The following is a 27318-nucleotide window of genomic DNA, read 5'->3' as shown; positions in this document are numbered from 1 at the left end:
CAGAGCCACCGGGAAACAGAGGCCTCATCCACGGTCACACAGGCCTGAGGGGGTGCAACTAGACTGTTGTTTCTTCAGGCCCTCAGTGCTGGACATCATCCGGGATACTCTGTGTGTGTCTTCCTCCGTCTGGTGTCCCTTCAGACCTTTCCCTAGTTTTCACAGGCTTGTTGTGTTGGCGTTCTTTGTCTGTTTGGAGACACATCCTTGATAAGCTTTGTGTTTCCACTCATTCGTCTCGCGATGTATGACCTGTCTTTTGCTTTTGTAATGAGGTCTTTCCCACAGTAGATATCTTTGATTTTGCAAAGTCCACTGTATTCTCTGGGTTTTTTTTGTGGACTGCCTTTTAGTTTTGTGTGTGAAGACTCAAAGCACGTGTCCGGTTTCTGCTCATTGTTCTTCTAGATTTGTGACAAGTTTTCATGGAAAGTTTGTCTAGGGATAACTGGAAGTGAACTCGGTGTAAGGTGTCAAGTCTCCATCTCCATTCATGTCATCCCCTGCAGTTTCCAATTCCCTGTTCCTGAGTGGTTTTGGAGATCTTGTGGAAGGTTGGTTGCACTGGAGTTTGCATTTCCACCTTGATTCGATTCACACTGTTCTGCCCTCAGGGACACTGTCAAGGGGGAGTGAGGAGCAGCCTGCACTTCCAGCAGTGACCACACGGTGGGGCGAGTGCTGCTCTCCCCTCTGGGAGCCCCAGGCCACAGGCATCCCAGTGAGGAGCCAGCTCTGTGCTCAGCTGAAAGGAGTTAGTCTCTCAGGAGCCTCGGAGCCCTTGCCTTTGGATCACCCAGGGTGGGCATTTACTGGGACAGAAAAAATTGCCCTGAATTCCATGGACGGAAGAGCCTGGCTGTGTAGAGTTGGTGAGTTGCCGTGAATCAGACACAACTGAGGACACAAAAATTCAATAGATTAAAACACATTTTGGGGGTGGGGGGGAGTGAAAGTGGGTGATGTGGGTTTTTTTGTCTTATATAATAGCCAAGGGAAATCTAGTTTAAACCTAAATTCACATAGATGGGAAAGGTATAGCTCTCCGTCACCCTATTTAAAAAAAAAAAAACTACTAAACTTTTCTGAAAGTTTATTTAGTAGCTTCCTTGAGCAGTTTATTGTGGAGCATTTTTTTTTCTGTGACATTGGCCTCATTAAAAATTATGGTTTGCCTTTAGTGGATAATTTTGTTCATTGGTTTCTTAGAGAACCTTGGTTATCTTTGAGTTTCCTGGGGAGTATGGTCACATGACCTGGCCCTGGCCAATCGGTGCGTTCCACCTCCCTGGCCACTGTGATTGGCTCCGGGCTGGGGCAGTGCCCAATCGGGGCCCAGGGCCGGGCCTCACGTTGGAAGCCAGGGGAAGACGAGCTCTCGTCCTGCTGGGGTAGGGGAAGGGGTGGGGCCGGGGCAGGTCAGGCTCCAGCAGTGGGAGGGGCTTGAGGTCCGCCTGCGGCAGTTGGTGACGTTCCTGCTCCCCTCAGGGCAGAGCCGCCGGCCTGAGAATGAGGGCGCTGCTGAGCTCAGGGGCTGGGATGGCCCGTTGCTGCTGTGGTCCCAGAGCTCCCCCCGAGACCTGAGGGAAGCCGTCTGCCCGTGAGTCCTCTCCCGCTTGTCTGTCAGCTTGTTTGAAGCATGCTGGGTTTTCTGCCCAGCTGGCTAAGGGGAGTCCCTGGAAATGCAAGGGTGTGGGTTTTGGCAGACTTCAGGGAAGACATGCCAGATGAGCCTGGGAGACTCCAGCTTAAGCTGGATTCAGGAGATATCTCTTCGGGCCAGCTAGTAATTGTAGGATAAGCCTAATGAGTCTTCACAGGATGAAGAGAGTAACGTGCCAAGGTAGCAATCGATGTCCTCATTCGAGAGGATGAAGCTGGTGCTCAGAGAAGGGGGGAACTTGGCCACAGCAAGGAGGTGTGCAACCAGACAGAACCCCCCAGATCCGGCCATTGGAGCTCAGGGAGGCCACTGGTGTGGCTTGTCCCTGTGGCAGGGCCCGAGGCAGGCAGCCCACCCTGATTCCTGCGGGGGCCTGACTTGGGAAGTGCCATCTGGTAGCTTTGAGACTCACCAAACCAAATTGCACTGGAGAGAGGAGGGACACCTTCCTTCATCCACCCCCCACCCCCGCCGGATTCCCACATACCCTGACCCCTTTCTCTCGATTTCGGAGCCATTTCCAGAGTCCCGCTCATATGACCTCATTTGAAGTGCACTGTGGACGGGCTGCCATCTGCAGCTGCTACCACAGCAGCCAAGGGCTTTAGCTCCCGACTACCTCCCTTCCTTTGGAACTTGGGGGCCCTCTACTCCCCACTTGCACACCACAGACCTTTGCTGAGGATTGTGGGGACCCTCACTCAGTTTGCAGCACGTTGTAGCCATCCCTGTCCTCCCTTGAAACTCAGCTTGTGAGCTCCTTTGGAGCAGCGTGGCCCACCTGGCTGCAACGGAAGAGACACAGCTGACAGTGAAACAACAGCTTAGATCTGAGAGCCGGAAAGCTCTGTCAAAAGGGACCTCCCTCTTCACACCGTAGAGGCTGTAGGAGCCGCCAGGCTTTCGGAACCAGTGCTGGGGCCAAAATGACTCCACAGCTGTTTTCCTTCCTGGGGAGGGTTCTGGCTCGAGTGGGAATGGCTCAAGTCTCCTAAGGTTCTGAAAGCCCACTGTGTGCAGATTCACGGTACACAGAGAGGAAAAGGTGGAGTCCTACCCTGGAGGTGGTCACAGCTCACGGATGAGCCAGGCAGGCAGGCAGGCAGGGCATGAGAACACCTGAGCTGCCTTCATGAGTGAATGGTGTGGGGGCAGAGGAAGAGAAGCCGGTCTGCTCCCTCGTGTGGTGCCCAGGGCAGGTTGTCCCCAGAGGAAACCCTTACGACGGTGAGGACTATCACTGCTGTTTCCCAAGGGGTTCCGTCGGTGCGTGTCTTCCCCGGAGCGGTCAGGCCGTCTCTCAAGTACACTGGCCATGGGCATTGCCTCTCCTTGGAACTTCCCATGTGTTTCTCTTTTTTATGGAACAGTGATTTTCTAGAGTGGTTCTGGGCCACAAGGATGTTGGGTCATTTTCTAGCCTTCTGTCATGAAGAACGCTTTCCTGGGCATGGGGGTGGTTTGTTGTTCCAGCTCCCTTTCTTGGCTTCTTTTGGGAGCTGGTGCAACAAGAGGAGCTCAGCCTCTGCCTTCTGGCTGAGATGTCACCCTTCAAACAGCAATGCCTGCCTGGAGATAATGATGGCAGTTGCCAAAAGGGCTTCGTTTGGCACATGGTATCTTGAAAGGACGTACACCGTCCTTTCAGCTATCAAAGGCTAGTTCAAATGACATAAAAATGAGAACTCTCCAATGGAGTCTTACAGTAGGTGGAGAGTCCGAAAAACACTCCTTCAGTCATTTCGCTGAGAGTCACTGATTGGGGACACCAAGAATATAGGAAGGAATGCAGAAAGAAAAGATGAAATTGTGTTCAGGATCGGGGGGAGGGATGAACAGGGCGTGCTTGCCTTGAATCCAGGCTTTGTTGGGGGGTGGGGCATAAAGATGGAACGGGTCTGAAACTACAAAGTGGTGATGGTAACACAGTATCACCAGAGTTACACAACAGTGTTCCCAGATTGCAACAATGATGAAACAGTTTACTAATCCCAACTTAACCAACAAAAATACAGGAAACCATACAAAAAATAAAACATCACCAGAAAGGTGGAAACAAACCACATGCAAAGCAGTTCAGGGGAAAGGAACTCCATGTCCCCTGGGGGCAGACCGAGTTGCCGGCATCCACGGTGAGCAGACAGGGATGGAGGCTGCAGAGCCGACCGCTCCCCTGGACGTGGTGTTTCCGGTAAGGGCTCTGGGTCTCTGTCCAGAGCGGGGGCTCTTTCTCCCTGCAGGGCTGGGTGAGTCATCGTGGGCGTCTGGGTGTTGCGCGGGAGCCAGGGCAGGCTCTCCCTGCCGAGGCGGTGACTCTTCCTCTGCCTCGGGTTCTCTTGCCAAAGCCCGAGCAGGTAGAGGTGCACGTGGAGGTGGAGGTTCTCGCTGAGGGGGTGGGACATCAGTGCCTGGGGCTGGGGGTCCTGCAGGCACGGAGATCCGATCTGCCCGGTGTGCTGGCCAGTACCCAGCTGGCCTGGTGTCTCTGCGAGGGCAAGTCTCGCTTCTCCATCTGCCCTCGGTGGATCCCTGGGTCCTGCACCTGGAGCCACCACCTCTTTAGGGACAGGTCTGGGAAGTGGAGCCTGGTTCCAGTTGGAGGCCAGTGCTAGAGCTGGGGGAGAAGCAAAGTTTGCCCACAGGCCAGCCTTGGCATGTGCGTACCCCGGGACAGAAACCTTCCAAGAGGTTCCCAAAGAATACCCAGCGTCAGATGTCTTTTGGGACTGAAGTGTGCAAGATGGGGGGCGGGGGGTGTGAGGCCAGCGCTTGCTGCAGGCCCAGCAGCAGCTTTCGAGGACTCGTCCCTGTGTAGCTCAGCACCCCTCCCCACACACTCCCGTGCACCAGCCCCAGCGTCCTCACCTCTGTGCTCTGGCGTGCTGGGCTCCAGGTCCTCCTGGTGCCTCAGAGGCCGGGGTTCTCTGGACTCTGGGTCGGAGCCGGGTGTGCTGAGCTCCGTGGCAGCCTCAGACTGGGCCGCCGGCTGTATCCTGGGCGGTGTCTCGGCAGCAGGCCTTCCCCACCTCCGCGTCTCCCCCGGTGGGGCTGATGCCTCCGTGGGCACGCTGACCTGGAGCCTGCACTGGGCCTCACGGGCGGGGGGGTGGTGCTCCGACCCCTCCCTCTGGGAGCTGGATGGGGTGTCCCCGTCCTCGGCCTCATCACGTGGGAAGCTCTGCAACGACAGTGACCGTCAGCCAGCCATGCTGGGAGTTTTCCGAGCTGGGCCTGGCCAGTGGAGCCGCTGCTTCTGCCTGCTCGAACTTCTCTTCCCAGAAGGGTCAGAGACGTGTGTCTGCTCAGATCCCCACCCGGGAGGAAAGAGACCCATCTGAGGGTGTGAGGTCAGCCTGGCCGGTCGGCGCTGCCCACACTCTCCCCATCCCGCCCAGCCTGCTCTCCCCTGGGGTGTGGACACAACTTGTCCACAGGCTTCTGACCCCACATCCGCCTGGGCTTCCTTGAGGGAGACACAGCCCGAGAAACCCGCATCCCCCCACACAGGCAAAGGACCCGGTGTTTCCGGGTGGCATGGGAGAGGTGGCCTGGCCCGGCCTGGGGCTCCCCGTGTTACCTTTCTGTTTCTCCGGGCAAAGGGCCAGAGGCCTCTCGGGGGTGTCCTGAGCCAACGTCGACAGGGTGCCCACGCACACTGCCTGTGAGCTCTCCTGAGGCCCCGGCCTCTGGGCAGGGGCAAACAGCAGAACATCTTGGCAGCAAGTGATCTGGCTGGGGGCTCCTCTCCGCTCTGGAGGCCTGGATACCCGGATTGCGGGTTCTGTTGGGTTCTGTTGCCGGCAGGTGACATCATTTCCTGGGGTTCGTGCTGAGGTCCCTTCCTCAAAACTTCCCAAGGGAATCTCTGGGTTTCTGACTGCTCGACCACCCCCCTTAGGCCATGTGCAGGCACAATGACACCCACACGGCCCAGCCCACAGCCCTGGGGAGGCCTGGGTTCAGCCAGGGCCTGAGCTCCGAGGACCATGCTGCTCTCAGACCAGGCTCCTTCTTCTCATAAGTGGTGTGGCCCTGGACAAGCATATGCCCCTCAGGGTTGCCCCAGTCTCTCCATCTGCAGAGTGGGGGTCATTCTCCCATCTGCTTCCTAGGTCTGTCGGCCTACGAGCAGCTCCATGCCTTTCCACCTGGGGCCGATATCACGTGGAGCTCGTGTGCTGAGACTTCAGAAAGAAAGATTCCATCCAGGGCTGACACAGCACAGAATGGGGCAGAACGAGGCCTGGATGCGCCGTGGAACCCAGGAAAAGGCACTCCCCCTCCTGACTGTTTTGAGACCCCGCATCCAAGTTGGAGGACCGAAAGGAAGACTCGAAGGTCTCCCTCTCTTATAGAAAAGAGTAGCCAACTTTCTGGTCCTCTGTTTCCATTGAGATTCTGTTCAAGGGTCCCAGCTCGGCTTCTGCGGGTGGCTGAGCTTCTAATGGCTCCCTGCGTTCTTGTCTTTTCCTCTCCAAACCTTCCGTCCTTTTCCCCCTTCTGGGGTGGAAGGGCGCTGTCATTGCTTCTACCTTCGAGACAGATTGAGGAAAAGTCTGGACCATCGACTCCTTTCCTCTCTTTGGTTCCGTGTCTCTCTCTGGCTGTGTCCCTCTCTTTTCCTTTCTCAATTCCGTCTGTGTCTTCCTCTTTCTCTCTCGTGTGTGGATGGATGGATGGATGCTAGGGATGCACATGTATATGATTAGATGAGGGTTATGTTTTAGGGATAGGTTAGAGGGAGAGAAAGGCTTTAGGTCAGAGTTGGTCATGGGGGAAGGGTCAAGGGTGGTGGTGGTGTTTCTTGGAATCTGAGTGCTGTGCATTCTTCGTCTCTTTCCATATGAACCCCTTCTCAGATGTCTCTCGTGTTCCGTTTCCTATCTTTTGCATTTGTGAATGCTTAGCCTCTCTGTTGTGAAGAGGTTCCATTGGATGGAAACCCAGTGGTGTACTTCGTTTACCTCTTTCCCTTACTTGAAGAGACCCATTTCGACCTCCGCCCAGCAAATGGCAAGGAGACTCTGATGTTAAGGAGCCTTTGACCTACGCTTCTTTCTAGCTATCTCATGACCTCAGTCTTTAGGGTGAGGTTTTTCCCCGATATTGAGGTGGTATGAGATCAAAACCAATAGCGTTCTTCAGATGTAGCTGTCTGGTTTTCCCATGGACATTGATTGAAGAGGCTTTCTTGTTCCCATTTGGATATTCTCCCCGTCTGTGTCAGAGATGAGTTGACCATGGATGCTGGGGTTTGTTTCTGGACCCTCAACTTTATTCCATCGATCTGGATCTGTGTGTGTTGTTGTATTCCCAATAGCATACTGTCCTGCTGCTGCTGCTGCGGCTAAGTCACTTCAGTCGTGTCTGACTCTGCATGACCCCATGGCCTGCAGCCTACCAGGCTCCTCCGTCCAGGACATTTTCCAGGCAAGAGTACTGGAGTGGGTCGCCATTGCCTTCTCCGATACTCTCCTGAGGATCCTAGTTTGGTCGTCTAATTTCCTTTCACACAACCTTGGATGTCCGTATCGGGGCTTTTTCGTCGGATTGTATTGACAATGTAGGCTCTTTTCTGTTTCCGTACCCCTTTTGCAATTCTTTGTTCGGTGCGAAAATGCATTGGCATTTTGGGAGGAATAGCATGGAAGCTGTGGATTGCCATGTGGGGCTGTGACATGATTTTCCCAATAGGAATTCTTTCAAGCCCTGAGCACAGCTTCTCTTTCCAGTGATTGGTGTGGGCTTGATCTTCCTCCTTCCATCTCTCGCCGTTTTGTGAGAACAGGTCCATCCTTCCCTTCTGGGGTAGATGGACTCGTGGGTATCACTTCAGTGAATGGCATTGGCAGTGGGTGTGATAATTCCCTTCTCATTGGAAGACTTTGCTGTGAGTATTAGAAATGCAAGTGACTTCTCTTCCCCTTCCTCCCTGTCCATGTCTCAGAGCCACCGGGAAACAGAGGCCTCATCCACGGTCACACAGGCCTGAGGGGGTGCAACTAGACTGTTGTTTCTTCAGGCCCTCAGTGCTGGACATCATCCGGGATACTCTGTGTGTGTCTTCCTCCGTCTGGTGTCCCTTCAGACCTTTCCCTAGTTTTCACAGGCTTGTTGTGTTGGCGTTCTTTGTCTGTTTGGAGACACATCCTTGATAAGCTTTGTGTTTCCACTCATTCGTCTCGCGATGTATGACCTGTCTTTTGCTTTTGTCATGAGGTTTTCCCACAGTAGATATCTTTGATTTTGCAAAGTCCACTGTATTCTCTGGGTTTTTTTGTGGACTGCCTTTTAGTTTTGTGTGTGAAGACTCAAAGCACGTGTCCGGTTTCTGCTCATTGTTCTTCTAGATTTGTGACAAGTTTTCATGGAAAGTTTGTCTAGGGATAACTGGAAGTGAACTCGGTGTAAGGTGTCAAGTCTCCATCTCCATTCATGTCATCCCCTGCAGTTTCCAATTCCCTGTTCCTGAGTGGTTTTGGAGACCTTGTGGGAAGGTTGGTTGCATTGGAGTTTGCATTTCCACCTTGATTCGATTCACACTGTTCTGCCCTCAGGGACACTGTCAAGGGGGAGTGAGGAGCAGCCTGCATTTCCAGCAGTGACCACACGGTGGGGCGAGTGCTGCTCTCCCCTCTGGGAGCCCCAGGCCACAGGCATCCCAGTGAGGAGCCAGCTCTGTGCTCAGCTGAAAGGAGTTAGTCTCTCAGGAGCCTCGGAGCCCTTGCCTTTGGATCACCCAGGGTGGGCATTTACTGGGACAGAAAAAATTGCCCTGAATTCCATGGACGGAAGAGCCTGGCTGTGTAGAGTTGGTGAGTTGCCGTGAATCAGACACAACTGAGGACACAAAAATTCAATAGATTAAAACACATTTTGGGGGTGGGGGGGAGTGAAAGTGGGTGATGTGGGTTTTTTTGTCTTATATAATAGCCAAGGGAAATCTAGTTTAAACCTAAATTCACATAGATGGGAAAGGTATAGCTCTCCGTCACCCTATTTAAAAAAAAAAAAAAAAACTACTAAACTTTTCTGAAAGTTTATTTAGTAGCTTCCTTGAGCAGTTTATTGTGGAGCATTTTTTTTTTTTCTGTGACATTGTCCTCATTAAAAATTAAGGTTTGCCTTTACTGGATAATTTTGTTCATTGGTTTCTTAGAGAACCTTGGTTATCTTTGAGTTTCCTGGGGAGTATGGTCACATGACCTGGCCCTGGCCAATCGGTGCGTTCCACCTCCCTGGCCACTGTGATTGGCTCCGGGCTGGGGCAGTGCCCAATCGGGGCCCAGGGCCGGGCCTCACGTTGGAAGCCAGGGGAAGACGAGCTCTCGTCCTGCTGGGGTAGGGGAAGGGGTGGGGCCGGGGGAGGTCAGGCTCCAGCAGTGGGAGGGGCTTGAGGTCCGCCTGCGGCAGTTGGTGACGTTCCTGCTCCCCTCAGGGCAGAGCCGCCGGCCTGAGAATGAGGGCGCTGCTGAGCTCAGGTGCTGGGATGGCCCGTTGCTGCTGTGGTCCCAGAGCTCCCCCCGAGACCTGAGGGAAGCCGTCTGCCCGTGAGTCCTCTCCCGCTTGTCTGTCAGCTTGTTTGAAGCATGCTGGGTTTTCTGCCCAGCTGGCTAAGGGGAGTCCCTGGAAATGCAAGGGTGTGGGTTTTGGCAGACTTCAGGGAAGACATGCCAGATGAGCCTGGGAGACTCCAGCTTAAGCTGGATTCAGGAGATATCTCTTCGGGCCAGCTAGTAATTGTAGGATAAGCCTAATGAGTCTTCACAGGATGAAGAGAGTAACGTGCCAAGGTAGCAATCGATGTCCTCATTCGAGAGGATGAAGCTGGTGCTCAGAGAAGGGGGGAACTTGGCCACAGCAAGGAGGTGTGCAACCAGACAGAACCCCCCAGATCCGGCCATTGGAGCTCAGGGAGGCCACTGGTGTGGCTTGTCCCTGTGGCAGGGCCCGAGGCAGGCAGCCCACCCTGATTCCTGCGGGGGCCTGACTTGGGAAGTGCCATCTGGTAGCTTTGAGACTCACCAAACCAAATTGCACTGGAGAGAGGAGGGACACCTTCCTTCATCCACCCCCCACCCCCGCCGGATTCCCACATACCCTGACCCCTTTCTCTCGATTTCGGAGCCATTTCCAGAGTCCCGCTCATATGACCTCATTTGAAGTGCACTGTGGACGGGCTGCCATCTGCAGCTGCTACCACAGCAGCCAAGGGCTTTAGCTCCCGACTACCTCCCTTCCTTTGGAACTTGGGGGCCCTCTACTCCCCACTTGCACACCACAGACCTTTGCTGAGGATTGTGGGGACCCTCACTCAGTTTGCAGCACGTTGTAGCCATCCCTGTCCTCCCTTGAAACTCAGCTTGTGAGCTCCTTTGGAGCAGCGTGGCCCACCGGGCTGCAACGGAAGAGACACAGCTGACAGTGAAACAACAGCTTAGATCTGAGAGCCGGAAAGCTCTGTCAAAAGGGACCTCCCTCTTCACACCGTAGAGGCTGTAGGAGCCGCCAGGCTTTCGGAACCAGTGCTGGGGCCAAAATGACTCCACAGCTGTTTTCCTTCCTGGGGAGGGTTCTGGCTCGAGTGGGAATGGCTCAAGTCTCCTAAGGTTCTGAAAGCCCACTGTGTGCAGATTCACGGTACACAGAGAGGAAAAGGTGGAGTCCTACCCTGGAGGTGGTCACAGCTCACGGATGAGCCAGGCAGGCAGGCAGGCAGGGCATGAGAACACCTGAGCTGCCTTCATGAGTGAATGGTGTGGGGGCAGAGGAAGAGAAGCCGGTCTGCTCCCTCGTGTGGTGCCCAGGGCAGGTTGTCCCCAGAGGAAACCCTTACGACGGTGAGGACTATCACTGCTGTTTCCCAAGGGGTTCCGTCGGTGCGTGTCTTCCCCGGAGCGGTCAGGCCGTCTCTCAAGTACACTGGCCATGGGCATTGCCTCTCCTTGGAACTTCCCATGTGTTTCTCTTTTTTATGGAACAGTGATTTTCTAGAGTGGTTCTGGGCCACAAGGATGTTGGGTCATTTTCTAGCCTTCTGTCATGAAGAACGCTTTCCTGGGCATGGGGGTGGTTTGTTGTTCCAGCTCCCTTTCTTGGCTTCTTTTGGGAGCTGGTGCAACAAGAGGAGCTCAGCCTCTGCCTTCTGGCTGAGATGTCACCCTTCAAACAGCAATGCCTGCCTGGAGATAATGATGGCAGTTGCCAAAAGGGCTTCGTTTGGCACATGGTATCTTGAAAGGACGTACACCGTCCTTTCAGCTATCAAAGGCTAGTTCAAATGACATAAAAATGAGAACTCTCCAATGGAGTCTTACAGTAGGTGGAGAGTCCGAAAAACACTCCTTCAGTCATTTCGCTGAGAGTCACTGATTGGGGACACCAAGAATATAGGAAGGAATGCAGAAAGAAAAGATGAAATTGTGTTCAGGATCGGGGGGAGGGATGAACAGGGCGTGCTTGCCTTGAATCCAGGCTTTGTTGGGGGGTGGGGCATAAAGATGGAACGGGTCTGAAACTACAAAGTGGTGATGGTAACACAGTATCACCAGAGTTACACAACAGTGTTCCCAGATTGCAACAATGATGAAACAGTTTACTAATCCCAACTTAACCAACAAAAATACAGGAAACCATACAAAAAATAAAACATCACCAGAAAGGTGGAAACAAACCACATGCAAAGCAGTTCAGGGGAAAGGAACTCCATGTCCCCTGGGGGCAGACCGAGTTGCCGGCATCCACGGTGAGCAGACAGGGATGGAGGCTGCAGAGCCGACCGCTCCCCTGGACGTGGTGTTTCCGGTAAGGGCTCTGGGTCTCTGTCCAGAGCGGGGGCTCTTTCTCCCTGCAGGGCTGGGTGAGTCATCGTGGGCGTCTGGGTGTTGCGCGGGAGCCAGGGCAGGCTCTCCCTGCCGAGGCGGTGACTCTTCCTCTGCCTCGGGTTCTCTTGCCAAAGCCCGAGCAGGTAGAGGTGCACGTGGAGGTGGAGGTTCTCGCTGAGGGGGTGGGACATCAGTGCCTGGGGCTGGGGGTCCTGCAGGCACGGAGATCCGATCTGCCCGGTGTGCTGGCCAGTACCCAGCTGGCCTGGTGTCTCTGCGAGGGCAAGTCTCGCTTCTCCATCTGCCCTCGGTGGATCCCTGGGTCCTGCACCTGGAGCCACCACCTCTTTAGGGACAGGTCTGGGAAGTGGAGCCTGGTTCCAGTTGGAGGCCAGTGCTAGAGCTGGGGGAGAAGCAAAGTTTGCCCACAGGCCAGCCTTGGCATGTGCGTACCCCGGGACAGAAACCTTCCAAGAGGTTCCCAAAGAATACCCAGCGTCAGATGTCTTTTGGGACTGAAGTGTGCAAGATGGGGGGCGGGGGGTGTGAGGCCAGCGCTTGCTGCAGGCCCAGCAGCAGCTTTCGAGGACTCGTCCCTGTGTAGCTCAGCACCCCTCCCCACACACTCCCGTGCACCAGCCCCAGCGTCCTCACCTCTGTGCTCTGGCGTGCTGGGCTCCAGGTCCTCCTGGTGCCTCAGAGGCCGGGGTTCTCTGGACTCTGGGTCGGAGCCGGGTGTGCTGAGCTCCGTGGCAGCCTCAGACTGGGCCGCCGGCTGTATCCTGGGCGGTGTCTCGGCAGCAGGCCTTCCCCACCTCCGCGTCTCCCCCGGTGGGGCTGATGCCTCCGTGGGCACGCTGACCTGGAGCCTGCACTGGGCCTCACGGGCGGGCGGGTGGTGCTCCGACCCCTCCCTCTGGGAGCTGGATGGGGTGTCCCCGTCCTCGGCCTCATCACGTGGGAAGCTCTGCAACGACAGTGACCGTCAGCCAGCCATGCTGGGAGTTTTCCGAGCTGGGCCTGGCCAGTGGAGCCGCTGCTTCTGCCTGCTCGAACTTCTCTTCCCAGAAGGGTCAGAGACGTGTGTCTGCTCAGATCCCCACCCGGGAGGAAAGAGACCCATCTGAGGGTGTGAGGTCAGCCTGGCCGGTCGGCTCTGCCCACACTCTCCCCATCCCGCCCAGCCTGCTCTCCCCTGGGGTGTGGACACAACTTGTCCACAGGCTTCTGACCCCACATCTGCCTGGGCTTCCTTGAGGGAGACACAGCCCGAGAAACCCGCATCCCCACACACAGGCAAAGGACCCGGTGTTTCCGGGTGGCATGGGAGAGGTGGCCTGGCCCGGCCTGGGGCTCCCCGTGTTACCTTTCTGTTTCTCCGGGCAAAGGGCCAGAGGCCTCTCGGGGGTGTCCTGAGCCAACGTCGACAGGGTGCCCACGCACACTGCCTGTGAGCTCTCCTGAGGCCCCGGCCTCTGGGCAGGGGCAAACAGCAGAACATCTTGGCAGCAAGTGATCTGGCTGGGGGCTCCTCTCCGCTCTGGAGGCCTGGATACCCGGATTGCGGGTTCTGTTGGGTTCTGTTGCCGGCAGGTGACATCATTTCCTGGGGTTCGTGCTGAGGTCCCTTCCTCAAAACTTCCCAAGGGAATCTCTGGGTTTCTGACTGCTCGACCACCCCCCTTAGGCCATGTGCAGGCACAATGACACCCACACGGCCCAGCCCACAGCCCTGGGGAGGCCTGGGTTCAGCCAGGGCCTGAGCTCCGAGGACCATGCTGCTCTCAGACCAGGCTCCTTCTTCTCATAAGTGGTGTGGCCCTGGACAAGCATATGCCCCTCAGGGTTGCCCCAGTCTCTCCATCTGCAGAGTGGGGGTCATTCTCCCATCTGCTTCCTAGGTCTGTCGGCCTACGAGCAGCTCCATGCCTTTCCACCTGGGGCCGATATCACGTGGAGCTCGTGCGCTGAGACTTCAGAAAGAAAGATTCCATCCAGGGCTGACACAGCACAGAATGGGGCAGAACGAGGCCTGGATGCGCCGTGGAACCCAGGAAAAGGCACTCCCCCTCCTGACTGTTTTGAGACCCCGCATCCAAGTTGGAGGACCGAAAGGAAGACTCGAAGGTCTCCCTCTCTTATAGAAAAGAGTAGCCAACTTTCTGGTCCTCTGTTTCCATTGAGATTCTGTTCAAGGGTCCCAGCTCGGCTTCTGCGGGTGGCTGAGCTTCTAATGGCTCCCTGCGTTCTTGTCTTTTCCTCTCCAAACCTTCCGTCCTTTTCCCCCTTCTGGGGTGGAAGGGCGCTGTCATTGCTTCTACCTTCGAGACAGATTGAGGAAAAGTCTGGACCATCGACTCCTTTCCTCTCTTTGGTTCCGTGTCTCTCTCTGGCTGTGTCCCTCTCTTTTCCTTTCTCAATTCCGTCTGTGTCTTCCTCTTTCTCTCTCGTGTGTGGATGGATGGATGGATGCTAGGGATGCACATGTATATGATTAGATGAGGGTTATGTTTTAGGGATAGGTTAGAGGGAGAGAAAGGCTTTAGGTCAGAGTTGGTCATGGGGGAAGGGTCAAGGGTGGTGGTGGTGTTTCTTGGAATCTGAGTGCTGTGCATTCTTCGTCTCTTTCCATATGAACCCCTTCTCAGATGTCTCTCGTGTTCCGTTTCCTATCTTTTGCATTTGTGAATGCTTAGCCTCTCTGTTGTGAAGAGGTTCCATTGGATGGAAACCCAGTGGTGTACTTCGTTTACCTCTTTCCCTTACTTGAAGAGACCCATTTCGACCTCCGCCCAGCAAATGGCAAGGAGACTCTGATGTTAAGGAGCCTTTGACCTACGCTTCTTTCTAGCTATCTCATGACATCAGTCTTTAGGGTGAGGTTTTTCCCCGATATTGAGGTGGTATGAGATCAAAACCAATAGCGTTCTTCAGATGTAGCTGTCTGGTTTTCCCATGGACATTGATTGAAGAGGCTTTCTTGTTCCCATTTGGATATTCTCCCCGTCTGTGTCAGAGATGAGTTGACCATGGATGCTGGGGTTTGTTTCTGGACCCTCAACTTTATTCCATCGATCTGGATCTGTGTGTGTTGTTGTATTCCCAATAGCATACTGTCCTGCTGCTGCTGCTGCGGCTAAGTCACTTCAGTCGTGTCTGACTCTGCATGACCCCGTGGCCTGCAGCCTACCAGGCTCCTCCGTCCAGGACATTTTCCAGGCAAGAGTACTGGAGTGGGTCGCCATTGCCTCCTCCGATACTCTCCTGAGGATCCTAGTTTGGTCGTCTAATTTCCTTTCACACAACCTTGGATGTCCGTATCGGGGCTTTTTCGTCGGATTGTATTGACAATGTAGGCTCTTTTCTGTTTCCGTACCCCTTTTGCAATTCTTTGTTCGGTGCGAAAATGCATTGGCATTTTGGGAGGAATAGCATGGAAGCTGTGGATTGCCATGTGGGGCTGTGACATGATTTTCCCTATAGGAATTCTTTCAAGCCCTGAGCACAGCTTCTCTTTCCAGTGATTGGTGTGGGCTTGATCTTCCTCCTTCCATCTCTCGCCGTTTTGTGAGAACAGGTCCATCCTTCCCTTCTGGGGTAGATGGACTCGTGGGTATCACTTCAGTGAATGGCATTGTCAGTGGGGGTGATAATTCCCTTCTCATTGGAAGACTTTGCTGTGAGTATTAGAAATGCAAGTGACTTCTCTTCCCCTTCCTCCCTGTCCATGTCTCAGAGCCACCGGGAAACAGAGGCCTCATCCACGGTCACACAGGCCTGAGGGGGTGCAACTAGACTGTTGTTTCTTCAGGCCCTCAGTGCTGGACATCATCCGGGATACTCTGTGTGTGTCTTCCTCCGTCTGGTGTCCCTTCAGACCTTTCCCTAGTTTTCACAGGCTTGTTGTGTTGGCGTTCTTTGTCTGTTTGGAGACACATCCTTGATAAGCTTTGTGTTTCCACTCATTCGTCTCGCGATGTATGACCTGTCTTTTGCTTTTGTAATGAGGTCTTTCCCACAGTAGATATCTTTGATTTTGCAAAGTCCACTGTATTCTCTGGGTTTTTTTTGTGGACTGCCTTTTAGTTTTGTGTGTGAAGACTCAAAGCACGTGTCCGGTTTCTGCTCATTGTTCTTCTAGATTTGTGACAAGTTTTCATGGAAAGTTTGTCTAGGGATAACTGGAAGTGAACTCGGTGTAAGGTGTCAAGTCTCCATCTCCATTCATGTCATCCCCTGCAGTTTCCAATTCCCTGTTCCTGAGTGGTTTTGGAGATCTTGTGGAAGGTTGGTTGCACTGGAGTTTGCATTTCCACCTTGATTCGATTCACACTGTTCTGCCCTCAGGGACACTGTCAAGGGGGAGTGAGGAGCAGCCTGCACTTCCAGCAGTGACCACACGGTGGGGCGAGTGCTGCTCTCCCCTCTGGGAGCCCCAGGCCACAGGCATCCCAGTGAGGAGCCAGCTCTGTGCTCAGCTGAAAGGAGTTAGTCTCTCAGGAGCCTCGGAGCCCTTGCCTTTGGATCACCCAGGGTGGGCATTTACTGGGACAGAAAAAATTGCCCTGAATTCCATGGACGGAAGAGCCTGGCTGTGTAGAGTTGGTGAGTTGCCGTGAATCAGACACAACTGAGGACACAAAAATTCAATAGATTAAAACACATTTTGGGGGTGGGGGGGAGTGAAAGTGGGTGATGTGGGTTTTTTTGTCTTATATAATAGCCAAGGGAAATCTAGTTTAAACCTAAATTCACATAGATGGGAAAGGTATAGCTCTCCGTCACCCTATTTAAAAAAAAAAAAAACTACTAAACTTTTCTGAAAGTTTATTTAGTAGCTTCCTTGAGCAGTTTATTGTGGAGCATTTTTTTTTCTGTGACATTGGCCTCATTAAAAATTATGGTTTGCCTTTAGTGGATAATTTTGTTCATTGGTTTCTTAGAGAACCTTGGTTATCTTTGAGTTTCCTGGGGAGTATGGTCACATGACCTGGCCCTGGCCAATCGGTGCGTTCCACCTCCCTGGCCACTGTGATTGGCTCCGGGCTGGGGCAGTGCCCAATCGGGGCCCAGGGCCGGGCCTCACGTTGGAAGCCAGGGGAAGACGAGCTCTCGTCCTGCTGGGGTAGGGGAAGGGGTGGGGCCGGGGCAGGTCAGGCTCCAGCAGTGGGAGGGGCTTGAGGTCCGCCTGCGGCAGTTGGTGACGTTCCTGCTCCCCTCAGGGCAGAGCCGCCGGCCTGAGAATGAGGGCGCTGCTGAGCTCAGGGGCTGGGATGGCCCGTTGCTGCTGTGGTCCCAGAGCTCCCCCCGAGACCTGAGGGAAGCCGTCTGCCCGTGAGTCCTCTCCCGCTTGTCTGTCAGCTTGTTTGAAGCATGCTGGGTTTTCTGCCCAGCTGGCTAAGGGGAGTCCCTGGAAATGCAAGGGTGTGGGTTTTGGCAGACTTCAGGGAAGACATGCCAGATGAGCCTGGGAGACTCCAGCTTAAGCTGGATTCAGGAGATATCTCTTCGGGCCAGCTAGTAATTGTAGGATAAGCCTAATGAGTCTTCACAGGATGAAGAGAGTAACGTGCCAAGGTAGCAATCGATGTCCTCATTCGAGAGGATGAAGCTGGTGCTCAGAGAAGGGGGGAACTTGGCCACAGCAAGGAGGTGTGCAACCAGACAGAACCCCCCAGATCCGGCCATTGGAGCTCAGGGAGGCCACTGGTGTGGCTTGTCCCTGTGGCAGGGCCCGAGGCAGGCAGCCCACCCTGATTCCTGCGGGGGCCTGACTTGGGAAGTGCCATCTGGTAGCTTTGAGACTCACCAAACCAAATTGCACTGGAGAGAGGAGGGACACCTTCCTTCATCCACCCCCCACCCCCGCCGGATTCCCACATACCCTGACCCCTTTCTCTCGATTTCGGAGCCATTTCCAGAGTCCCGCTCATATGACCTCATTTGAAGTGCACTGTGGACGGGCTGCCATCTGCAGCTGCTACCACAGCAGCCAAGGGCTTTAGCTCCCGACTACCTCCCTTCCTTTGGAACTTGGGGGCCCTCTACTCCCCACTTGCACACCACAGACCTTTGCTGAGGATTGTGGGGACCCTCACTCAGTTTGCAGCACGTTGTAGCCATCCCTGTCCTCCCTTGAAACTCAGCTTGTGAGCTCCTTTGGAGCAGCGTGGCCCACCTGGCTGCAACGGAAGAGACACAGCTGACAGTGAAACAACAGCTTAGATCTGAGAGCCGGAAAGCTCTGTCAAAAGGGACCTCCCTCTTCACACCGTAGAGGCTGTAGGAGCCGCCAGGCTTTCGGAACCAGTGCTGGGGCCAAAATGACTCCACAGCTGTTTTCCTTCCTGGGGAGGGTTCTGGCTCGAGTGGGAATGGCTCAAGTCTCCTAAGGTTCTGAAAGCCCACTGTGTGCAGATTCACGGTACACAGAGAGGAAAAGGTGGAGTCCTACCCTGGAGGTGGTCACAGCTCACGGATGAGCCAGGCAGGCAGGCAGGCAGGGCATGAGAACACCTGAGCTGCCTTCATGAGTGAATGGTGTGGGGGCAGAGGAAGAGAAGCCGGTCTGCTCCCTCGTGTGGTGCCCAGGGCAGGTTGTCCCCAGAGGAAACCCTTACGACGGTGAGGACTATCACTGCTGTTTCCCAAGGGGTTCCGTCGGTGCGTGTCTTCCCCGGAGCGGTCAGGCCGTCTCTCAAGTACACTGGCCATGGGCATTGCCTCTCCTTGGAACTTCCCATGTGTTTCTCTTTTTTATGGAACAGTGATTTTCTAGAGTGGTTCTGGGCCACAAGGATGTTGGGTCATTTTCTAGCCTTCTGTCATGAAGAACGCTTTCCTGGGCATGGGGGTGGTTTGTTGTTCCAGCTCCCTTTCTTGGCTTCTTTTGGGAGCTGGTGCAACAAGAGGAGCTCAGCCTCTGCCTTCTGGCTGAGATGTCACCCTTCAAACAGCAATGCCTGCCTGGAGATAATGATGGCAGTTGCCAAAAGGGCTTCGTTTGGCACATGGTATCTTGAAAGGACGTACACCGTCCTTTCAGCTATCAAAGGCTAGTTCAAATGACATAAAAATGAGAACTCTCCAATGGAGTCTTACAGTAGGTGGAGAGTCCGAAAAACACTCCTTCAGTCATTTCGCTGAGAGTCACTGATTGGGGACACCAAGAATATAGGAAGGAATGCAGAAAGAAAAGATGAAATTGTGTTCAGGATCGGGGGGAGGGATGAACAGGGCGTGCTTGCCTTGAATCCAGGCTTTGTTGGGGGGTGGGGCATAAAGATGGAACGGGTCTGAAACTACAAAGTGGTGATGGTAACACAGTATCACCAGAGTTACACAACAGTGTTCCCAGATTGCAACAATGATGAAACAGTTTACTAATCCCAACTTAACCAACAAAAATACAGGAAACCATACAAAAAATAAAACATCACCAGAAAGGTGGAAACAAACCACATGCAAAGCAGTTCAGGGGAAAGGAACTCCATGTCCCCTGGGGGCAGACCGAGTTGCCGGCATCCACGGTGAGCAGACAGGGATGGAGGCTGCAGAGCCGACCGCTCCCCTGGACGTGGTGTTTCCGGTAAGGGCTCTGGGTCTCTGTCCAGAGCGGGGGCTCTTTCTCCCTGCAGGGCTGGGTGAGTCATCGTGGGCGTCTGGGTGTTGCGCGGGAGCCAGGGCAGGCTCTCCCTGCCGAGGCGGTGACTCTTCCTCTGCCTCGGGTTCTCTTGCCAAAGCCCGAGCAGGTAGAGGTGCACGTGGAGGTGGAGGTTCTCGCTGAGGGGGTGGGACATCAGTGCCTGGGGCTGGGGGTCCTGCAGGCACGGAGATCCGATCTGCCCGGTGTGCTGGCCAGTACCCAGCTGGCCTGGTGTCTCTGCGAGGGCAAGTCTCGCTTCTCCATCTGCCCTCGGTGGATCCCTGGGTCCTGCACCTGGAGCCACCACCTCTTTAGGGACAGGTCTGGGAAGTGGAGCCTGGTTCCAGTTGGAGGCCAGTGCTAGAGCTGGGGGAGAAGCAAAGTTTGCCCACAGGCCAGCCTTGGCATGTGCGTACCCCGGGACAGAAACCTTCCAAGAGGTTCCCAAAGAATACCCAGCGTCAGATGTCTTTTGGGACTGAAGTGTGCAAGATGGGGGGCGGGGGGTGTGAGGCCAGCGCTTGCTGCAGGCCCAGCAGCAGCTTTCGAGGACTCGTCCCTGTGTAGCTCAGCACCCCTCCCCACACACTCCCGTGCACCAGCCCCAGCGTCCTCACCTCTGTGCTCTGGCGTGCTGGGCTCCAGGTCCTCCTGGTGCCTCAGAGGCCGGGGTTCTCTGGACTCTGGGTCGGAGCCGGGTGTGCTGAGCTCCGTGGCAGCCTCAGACTGGGCCGCCGGCTGTATCCTGGGCGGTGTCTCGGCAGCAGGCCTTCCCCACCTCCGCGTCTCCCCCGGTGGGGCTGATGCCTCCGTGGGCACGCTGACCTGGAGCCTGCACTGGGCCTCACGGGCGGGGGGGTGGTGCTCCGACCCCTCCCTCTGGGAGCTGGATGGGGTGTCCCCGTCCTCGGCCTCATCACGTGGGAAGCTCTGCAACGACAGTGACCGTCAGCCAGCCATGCTGGGAGTTTTCCGAGCTGGGCCTGGCCAGTGGAGCCGCTGCTTCTGCCTGCTCGAACTTCTCTTCCCAGAAGGGTCAGAGACGTGTGTCTGCTCAGATCCCCACCCGGGAGGAAAGAGACCCATCTGAGGGTGTGAGGTCAGCCTGGCCGGTCGGCGCTGCCCACACTCTCCCCATCCCGCCCAGCCTGCTCTCCCCTGGGGTGTGGACACAACTTGTCCACAGGCTTCTGACCCCACATCCGCCTGGGCTTCCTTGAGGGAGACACAGCCCGAGAAACCCGCATCCCCCCACACAGGCAAAGGACCCGGTGTTTCCGGGTGGCATGGGAGAGGTGGCCTGGCCCGGCCTGGGGCTCCCCGTGTTACCTTTCTGTTTCTCCGGGCAAAGGGCCAGAGGCCTCTCGGGGGTGTCCTGAGCCAACGTCGACAGGGTGCCCACGCACACTGCCTGTGAGCTCTCCTGAGGCCCCGGCCTCTGGGCAGGGGCAAACAGCAGAACATCTTGGCAGCAAGTGATCTGGCTGGGGGCTCCTCTCCGCTCTGGAGGCCTGGATACCCGGATTGCGGGTTCTGTTGGGTTCTGTTGCCGGCAGGTGACATCATTTCCTGGGGTTCGTGCTGAGGTCCCTTCCTCAAAACTTCCCAAGGGAATCTCTGGGTTTCTGACTGCTCGACCACCCCCCTTAGGCCATGTGCAGGCACAATGACACCCACACGGCCCAGCCCACAGCCCTGGGGAGGCCTGGGTTCAGCCAGGGCCTGAGCTCCGAGGACCATGCTGCTCTCAGACCAGGCTCCTTCTTCTCATAAGTGGTGTGGCCCTGGACAAGCATATGCCCCTCAGGGTTGCCCCAGTCTCTCCATCTGCAGAGTGGGGGTCATTCTCCCATCTGCTTCCTAGGTCTGTCGGCCTACGAGCAGCTCCATGCCTTTCCACCTGGGGCCGATATCACGTGGAGCTCGTGTGCTGAGACTTCAGAAAGAAAGATTCCATCCAGGGCTGACACAGCACAGAATGGGGCAGAACGAGGCCTGGATGCGCCGTGGAACCCAGGAAAAGGCACTCCCCCTCCTGACTGTTTTGAGACCCCGCATCCAAGTTGGAGGACCGAAAGGAAGACTCGAAGGTCTCCCTCTCTTATAGAAAAGAGTAGCCAACTTTCTGGTCCTCTGTTTCCATTGAGATTCTGTTCAAGGGTCCCAGCTCGGCTTCTGCGGGTGGCTGAGCTTCTAATGGCTCCCTGCGTTCTTGTCTTTTCCTCTCCAAACCTTCCGTCCTTTTCCCCCTTCTGGGGTGGAAGGGCGCTGTCATTGCTTCTACCTTCGAGACAGATTGAGGAAAAGTCTGGACCATCGACTCCTTTCCTCTCTTTGGTTCCGTGTCTCTCTCTGGCTGTGTCCCTCTCTTTTCCTTTCTCAATTCCGTCTGTGTCTTCCTCTTTCTCTCTCGTGTGTGGATGGATGGATGGATGCTAGGGATGCACATGTATATGATTAGATGAGGGTTATGTTTTAGGGATAGGTTAGAGGGAGAGAAAGGCTTTAGGTCAGAGTTGGTCATGGGGGAAGGGTCAAGGGTGGTGGTGGTGTTTCTTGGAATCTGAGTGCTGTGCATTCTTCGTCTCTTTCCATATGAACCCCTTCTCAGATGTCTCTCGTGTTCCGTTTCCTATCTTTTGCATTTGTGAATGCTTAGCCTCTCTGTTGTGAAGAGGTTCCATTGGATGGAAACCCAGTGGTGTACTTCGTTTACCTCTTTCCCTTACTTGAAGAGACCCATTTCGACCTCCGCCCAGCAAATGGCAAGGAGACTCTGATGTTAAGGAGCCTTTGACCTACGCTTCTTTCTAGCTATCTCATGACATCAGTCTTTAGGGTGAGGTTTTTCCCCGATATTGAGGTGGTATGAGATCAAAACCAATAGCGTTCTTCAGATGTAGCTGTCTGGTTTTCCCATGGACATTGATTGAAGAGGCTTTCTTGTTCCCATTTGGATATTCTCCCCGTCTGTGTCAGAGATGAGTTGACCATGGATGCTGGGGTTTGTTTCTGGACCCTCAACTTTATTCCATCGATCTGGATCTGTGTGTGTTGTTGTATTCCCAATAGCATACTGTCCTGCTGCTGCTGCTGCGGCTAAGTCACTTCAGTCGTGTCTGACTCTGCATGACCCCATGGCCTGCAGCCTACCAGGCTCCTCCGTCCAGGACATTTTCCAGGCAAGAGTACTGGAGTGGGTCGCCATTGCCTTCTCCGATACTCTCCTGAGGATCCTAGTTTGGTCGTCTAATTTCCTTTCACACAACCTTGGATGTCCGTATCGGGGCTTTTTCGTCGGATTGTATTGACAATGTAGGCTCTTTTCTGTTTCCGTACCCCTTTTGCAATTCTTTGTTCGGTGCGAAAATGCATTGGCATTTTGGGAGGAATAGCATGGAAGCTGTGGATTGCCATGTGGGGCTGTGACATGATTTTCCCAATAGGAATTCTTTCAAGCCCTGAGCACAGCTTCTCTTTCCAGTGATTGGTGTGGGCTTGATCTTCCTCCTTCCATCTCTCGCCGTTTTGTGAGAACAGGTCCATCCTTCCCTTCTGGGGTAGATGGACTCGTGGGTATCACTTCAGTGAATGGCATTGGCAGTGGGGGTGATAATTCCCTTCTCATTGGAAGACTTTGCTGTGAGTATTAGAAATGCAAGTGACTTCTCTTCCCCTTCCTCCCTGTCCATGTCTCAGAGCCACCGGGAAACAGAGGCCTCATCCACGGTCACACAGGCCTGAGGGGGTGCAACTAGACTGTTGTTTCTTCAGGCCCTCAGTGCTGGACATCATCCGGGATACTCTGTGTGTGTCTTCCTCCGTCTGGTGTCCCTTCAGACCTTTCCCTAGTTTTCACAGGCTTGTTGTGTTGGCGTTCTTTGTCTGTTTGGAGACACATCCTTGATAAGCTTTGTGTTTCCACTCATTCGTCTCGCGATGTATGACCTGTCTTTTGCTTTTGTCATGAGGTTTTCCCACAGTAGATATCTTTGATTTTGCAAAGTCCACTGTATTCTCTGGGTTTTTTTTGTGGACTGCCTTTTAGTTTTGTGTGTGAAGACTCAAAGCACGTGTCCGGTTTCTGCTCATTGTTCTTCTAGATTTGTGACAAGTTTTCATGGAAAGTTTGTCTAGGGATAACTGGAAGTGAACTCGGTGTAAGGTGTCAAGTCTCCATCTCCATTCATGTCATCCCCTGCAGTTTCCAATTCCCTGTTCCTGAGTGGTTTTGGAGACCTTGTGGGAAGGTTGGTTGCATTGGAGTTTGCATTTCCACCTTGATTCGATTCACACTGTTCTGCCCTCAGGGACACTGTCAAGGGGGAGTGAGGAGCAGCCTGCATTTCCAGCAGTGACCACACGGTGGGGCGAGTGCTGCTCTCCCCTCTGGGAGCCCCAGGCCACAGGCATCCCAGTGAGGAGCCAGCTCTGTGCTCAGCTGAAAGGAGTTAGTCTCTCAGGAGCCTCGGAGCCCTTGCCTTTGGATCACCCAGGGTGGGCATTTACTGGGACAGAAAAAATTGCCCTGAATTCCATGGACGGAAGAGCCTGGCTGTGTAGAGTTGGTGAGTTGCCGTGAATCAGACACAACTGAGGACACAAAAATTCAATAGATTAAAACACATTTTGGGGGTGGGGGGGAGTGAAAGTGGGTGATGTGGGTTTTTTTGTCTTATATAATAGCCAAGGGAAATCTAGTTTAAACCTAAATTCACATAGATGGGAAAGGTATAGCGCTCCGTCAACCTATTTAAAAAAAAAAAAAAAAACTACTAAACTTTTCTGAAAGTTTATTTAGTAGCTTCCTTGAGCAGTTTATTGTGGAGCATTTATTTTTTTTCTGTGACATTGGCCTCATTAAAAATTAAGGTTTGCCTTTACTGGATAATTTTGTTCATTGGTTTCTTAGAGAACCTTGGTAATCTTTGAGTTTCCTGGGGAGTATTGTCACATGACCTGGCCCTGGCCAATCGGTGCGTTCCACCTCCCTGGCCACTGTGATTGGCTCCGGGCTGGGGCAGTGCCCAATCGGGGCCCAGGGCCGGGCCTCACGTTGGAAGCCAGGGGAAGACGAGCTCTCGTCCTGCTGGGGTAGGGGAAGGGGTGGGGCCGGGGCAGGTCAGGCTCCAGCAGTGGGAGGGGCTTGAGGTCCGCCTGCGGCAGTTGGTGACGTTCCTGCTCCCCTCAGGGCAGAGCCGCCGGCCTGAGAATGAGGGCGCTGCTGAGCCCAGGGGCTGGGATGGCCCGTTGCTGCTGTGGTCCCAGAGCTCCACCCGAGACCTGAGGGAAGCCGTCTGCCCGTGAGTCCTCTCCCGCTTGTCTGTCAGCTTGTTTGAAGCATGCTGGGTTTTCTGCCCAGCTGGCTAAGGGGAGTCCCTGGAAATGCAAGGGTGTGGGTTTTGGCAGACTTCAGGGAAGACATGCCAGATGAGCCTGGGAGACTCCAGCTTAAGCTGGATTCAGGAGATATCTCTTCGGGCCAGCTAGTAATTGTAGGATAAGCCTAATGAGTCTTCACAGGATGAAGAGAGTAACGTGCCAAGGTAGCAATCGATGTCCTCATTCGAGAGGATGAAGCTGGTGCTCAGAGAAGGGGGGAACTTGGCCACAGCAAGGAGGTGTGCACCCAGACAGAACCCCCCAGATCCGGCCATTGGAGCTCAGGGAGGCCACTGGTGTGGCTTGTCCCTGTGGCAGGGCCCGAGGCAGGCAGCCCACCCTGATTCCTGCGGGGGCCTGACTTGGGAAGTGCCATCTGGTAGCTTTGAGACTCACCAAACCAAATTGCACTGGAGAGAGGAGGGACACCTTCCTTCATCCACCCCCCACCCCCGCCGGATTCCCACATACCCTGACCCCTTTCTCTCGATTTCGGAGCCATTTCCAGAGTCCCGCTCATATGACCTCATTTGAAGTGCACTGTGGACGGGCTGCCATCTGCAGCTGCTACCACAGCAGCCAAGGGCTTTAGCTCCCGACTACCTCCCTTCCTTTGGAACTTGGGGGCCCTCTACTCCCCACTTGCACACCACAGACCTTTGCTGAGAATTGTGGGGACCCTCACTCAGTTTGCAGCACGTTGTAGCCATCCCTGTCCTCCCTTGAAACTCAGCTTGTGAGCTCCTTTGGAGCAGCGTGGCCCACCTGGCTGCAACGGAAGAGACACAGCTGACAGTGAAACAACAGCTTAGATCTGAGAGCCGGAAAGCTCTGTCAAAAGGGACCTCCCTCTTCACACCGTAGAGGCTGTAGGAGCCGCCAGGCTTTCGGAACCAGTGCTGGGGCCAAAATGACTCCACAGCTGTTTTCCTTCCTGGGGAGGGTTCTGGCTCGAGTGGGAATGGCTCAAGTCTCCTAAGGTTCTGAAAGCCCACTGTGTGCAGATTCACGGTACACAGAGAGGAAAAGGTGGAGTCCTAGCCTGGAGGTGGTCACAGCTCACGGATGAGCCAGGCAGGCAGGCAGGCAGGGCATGAGAACACCTGAGCTGCCTTCATGAGTGAATGGTGTGGGGGCAGAGGAAGAGAAGCCGGTCTGCTCCCTCGTGTGGTGCCCAGGGCAGGTTGTCCCCAGAGGAAACCCTTACGACGGTGAGGACTATCACTGCTGTTTCCCAAGGGGTTCCGTCGGTGCGTGTCTTCCCCGGAGCGGTCAGGCCGTCTCTCAAGTACACTGGCCATGGGCATTGCCTCTCCTTGGAACTTCCCATGTGTTTCTCTTTTTTATGGAACAGTGATTTTCTAGAGTGGTTCTGGGCCACAAGGATGTTGGGTCATTTTCTAGCCTTCTGTCATGAAGAACGCTTTCCTGGGCATGGGGGTGGTTTGTTGTTCCAGCTCCCTTTCTTGGCTTCTTTTGGGAGCTGGTGCAACAAGAGGAGCTCAGCCTCTGCCTTCTGGCTGAGATGTCACCCTTCAAACAGCAATGCCTGCCTGGAGATAATGATGGCAGTTGCCAAAAGGGCTTCGTTTGGCACATGGTATCTTGAAAGGACGTACACCGTCCTTTCAGCTATCAAAGGCTAGTTCAAATGACATAAAAATGAGAACTCTCCAATGGAGTCTTACAGTAGGTGGAGAGTCTGAAAAACACTCCTTCAGTCATTTCGCTGAGAGTCACTGATTGGGGACACCAAGAATATAGGAAGGAATGCAGAAAGAAAAGATGAAATTGTGTTCAGGATCGGGGGGAGGGATGAACAGGGCGTGCTTGCCTTGAATCCAGGCTTTGTTGGGGGGTGGGGCATAAAGATGGAACGGGTCTGAAACTACAAAGTGGTGATGGTAACACAGTATCACCAGAGTTACACAACAGTGTTCCCAGATTGCAACAATGATGAAAAAGTTTACTAATCCCAACTTAACCAACAAAAATACAGGAAACCATACAAAAAATAAAACATCACCAGAAAGGTGGAAACAAACCACATGCAAAGCAGTTCAGGGGAAAGGAACTCCATGTCCCCTGGGGGCAGACCGAGTTGCCGGCATCCACGGTGAGCAGACAGGGATGGAGGCTGCAGAGCCGACCGCTCCCCTGGACGTGGTGTTTCCGGTAAGGGCTCTGGGTCTCTGTCCAGAGCGGGGGCTCTTTCTCCCTGCAGGGCTGGGTGAGTCATCGTGGGCGTCTGGGTGTTGCGCGGGAGCCAGGGCAGGCTCTCCCTGCCGAGGCGGTGACTCTTCCTCTGCCTCGGGTTCTCTTGCCAAAGCCCGAGCAGGTAGAGGTGCACGTGGAGGTGGAGGTTCTCGCTGAGGGGGTGGGACATCAGTGCCTGGGGCTGGGGGTCCTGCAGGCACGGAGATCCGATCTGCCCGGTGTGCTGGCCAGTACCCAGCTGGCCTGGTGTCTCTGCGAGGGCAAGTCTCGCTTCTCCATCTGCCCTCGGTGGATCCCTGGGTCCTGCACCTGGAGCCACCACCTCTTTAGGGACAGGTCTGGGAAGTGGAGCCTGGTTCCAGTTGGAGGCCAGTGCTAGAGCTGGGGGAGAAGCAAAGTTTGCCCACAGGCCAGCCTTGGCATGTGCGTACCCCGGGACAGAAACCTTCCAAGAGGTTCCCAAAGAATACCCAGCGTCAGATGTCTTTTGGGACTGAAGTGTGCAAGATGGGGGGCGGGGGGTGTGAGGCCAGCGCTTGCTGCAGGCCCAGCAGCAGCTTTCGAGGACTCGTCCCTGTGTAGCTCAG

General features: G+C 54.7%; 3 protein-coding genes and 2 long non-coding RNA genes across 6 annotated transcripts in view; 1 reads left to right on the top strand and 4 right to left on the bottom strand.

The window, feature by feature from the left end:
* Positions 1-3525: 3525 nt before the first annotated feature.
* On the bottom strand, positions 3526-5818 carry LOC145527473 (uncharacterized). The gene is made up of 3 exons (XM_081545536.1): positions 5241-5818; positions 4529-4841; positions 3526-4277 (listed from the first exon to the last, which is right to left on the bottom strand). Exons 1-3 carry the CDS (start codon positions 5649-5651, stop codon positions 3649-3651), a joined length of 1353 nt encoding a protein of 450 aa, XP_081401662.1. The 5' UTR covers positions 5652-5818; the 3' UTR covers positions 3526-3648.
* A 3253-nt stretch (positions 5819-9071) lies between these two features.
* The window catches only part of LOC145527627 (uncharacterized), a 32699-nt gene continuing 14452 nt past the window's right edge, over positions 9072-27318 (top strand). The window contains exons 1-4 of one of the 2 annotated variants that reach the window (XR_014069793.1): positions 9072-9213; positions 13389-13614; positions 15835-16092; positions 24324-24435. This is a non-coding gene — a long non-coding RNA (uncharacterized LOC145527627). Of the gene's footprint in view, positions 9214-13388; positions 13615-15834; positions 16093-16679; positions 16822-20996; positions 21223-23442; positions 23701-24323; positions 24436-27318 lie in introns of those variants that run through there. The other variant, XR_014069794.1, reaches the window with a different exon arrangement.
* Positions 11139-13543, bottom strand: LOC145527481 (uncharacterized). Its single transcript, XM_081545548.1, has 3 exons — positions 12854-13543; positions 12142-12454; positions 11139-11890 (listed from the first exon to the last, which is right to left on the bottom strand). Exons 1-3 carry the CDS (start codon positions 13262-13264, stop codon positions 11262-11264), a joined length of 1353 nt encoding a protein of 450 aa, XP_081401674.1. The 5' UTR covers positions 13265-13543; the 3' UTR covers positions 11139-11261.
* Positions 18747-20631, bottom strand: LOC145527519 (uncharacterized). The gene is made up of 3 exons (XM_081545614.1): positions 20462-20631; positions 19750-20062; positions 18747-19498 (listed from the first exon to the last, which is right to left on the bottom strand). Exons 1-3 carry the CDS (start codon positions 20594-20596, stop codon positions 18870-18872), a joined length of 1077 nt encoding a protein of 358 aa, XP_081401740.1. The 5' UTR covers positions 20597-20631; the 3' UTR covers positions 18747-18869.
* On the bottom strand, positions 24314-26534 carry LOC145527670 (uncharacterized). The gene is made up of 2 exons (XR_014069843.1): positions 24958-26534; positions 24314-24905 (listed from the first exon to the last, which is right to left on the bottom strand). It is a non-coding gene; the product is annotated as an uncharacterized LOC145527670 (long non-coding RNA).

The sequence above is a fragment of the Giraffa tippelskirchi genome, chromosome 11 (genome assembly GCF_054371585.1).
Source record: "Giraffa tippelskirchi isolate mGirTip1 chromosome 11, T2T-mGirTip1v1.2.pri, whole genome shotgun sequence".
NCBI classification, from domain to species: Eukaryota; Metazoa; Chordata; class Mammalia; order Artiodactyla; family Giraffidae; genus Giraffa; species Giraffa tippelskirchi.
Note: the sequence above shows the minus strand (reverse complement) of the source record. Positions and strands in the feature narration are given on the sequence as shown.

What these genes read in the sequence shown, in the direction of transcription:
- LOC145527473 (XM_081545536.1), bottom strand. Translation starts at nt 5,651, where the DNA reads ATGGTCCTCGGAGCTCAGGCCCTGGCTGAACCCAGGCCTCCCCAGGGC. An exon ending in TTGCCCGGAGAAACAGAAAG is followed by an intron (nt 4,842 to 5,240) that starts GTAACACGGGGA and finishes CTGTCGTTGCAG; the next exon opens with AGCTTCCCACGTGATGAGGC. An exon ending in CAGCACGCCAGAGCACAGAG is followed by an intron (nt 4,278 to 4,528) that starts GTGAGGACGCTG and finishes CTTCTCCCCCAG; the next exon opens with CTCTAGCACTGGCCTCCAAC.
- LOC145527481 (XM_081545548.1), bottom strand. Translation starts at nt 13,264, where the DNA reads ATGGTCCTCGGAGCTCAGGCCCTGGCTGAACCCAGGCCTCCCCAGGGC. An exon ending in TTGCCCGGAGAAACAGAAAG is followed by an intron (nt 12,455 to 12,853) that starts GTAACACGGGGA and finishes CTGTCGTTGCAG; the next exon opens with AGCTTCCCACGTGATGAGGC. An exon ending in CAGCACGCCAGAGCACAGAG is followed by an intron (nt 11,891 to 12,141) that starts GTGAGGACGCTG and finishes CTTCTCCCCCAG; the next exon opens with CTCTAGCACTGGCCTCCAAC.
- LOC145527519 (XM_081545614.1), bottom strand. Translation starts at nt 20,596, where the DNA reads ATGTTCTGCTGTTTGCCCCTGCCCAGAGGCCGGGGCCTCAGGAGAGCT. An exon ending in TTGCCCGGAGAAACAGAAAG is followed by an intron (nt 20,063 to 20,461) that starts GTAACACGGGGA and finishes CTGTCGTTGCAG; the next exon opens with AGCTTCCCACGTGATGAGGC. An exon ending in CAGCACGCCAGAGCACAGAG is followed by an intron (nt 19,499 to 19,749) that starts GTGAGGACGCTG and finishes CTTCTCCCCCAG; the next exon opens with CTCTAGCACTGGCCTCCAAC.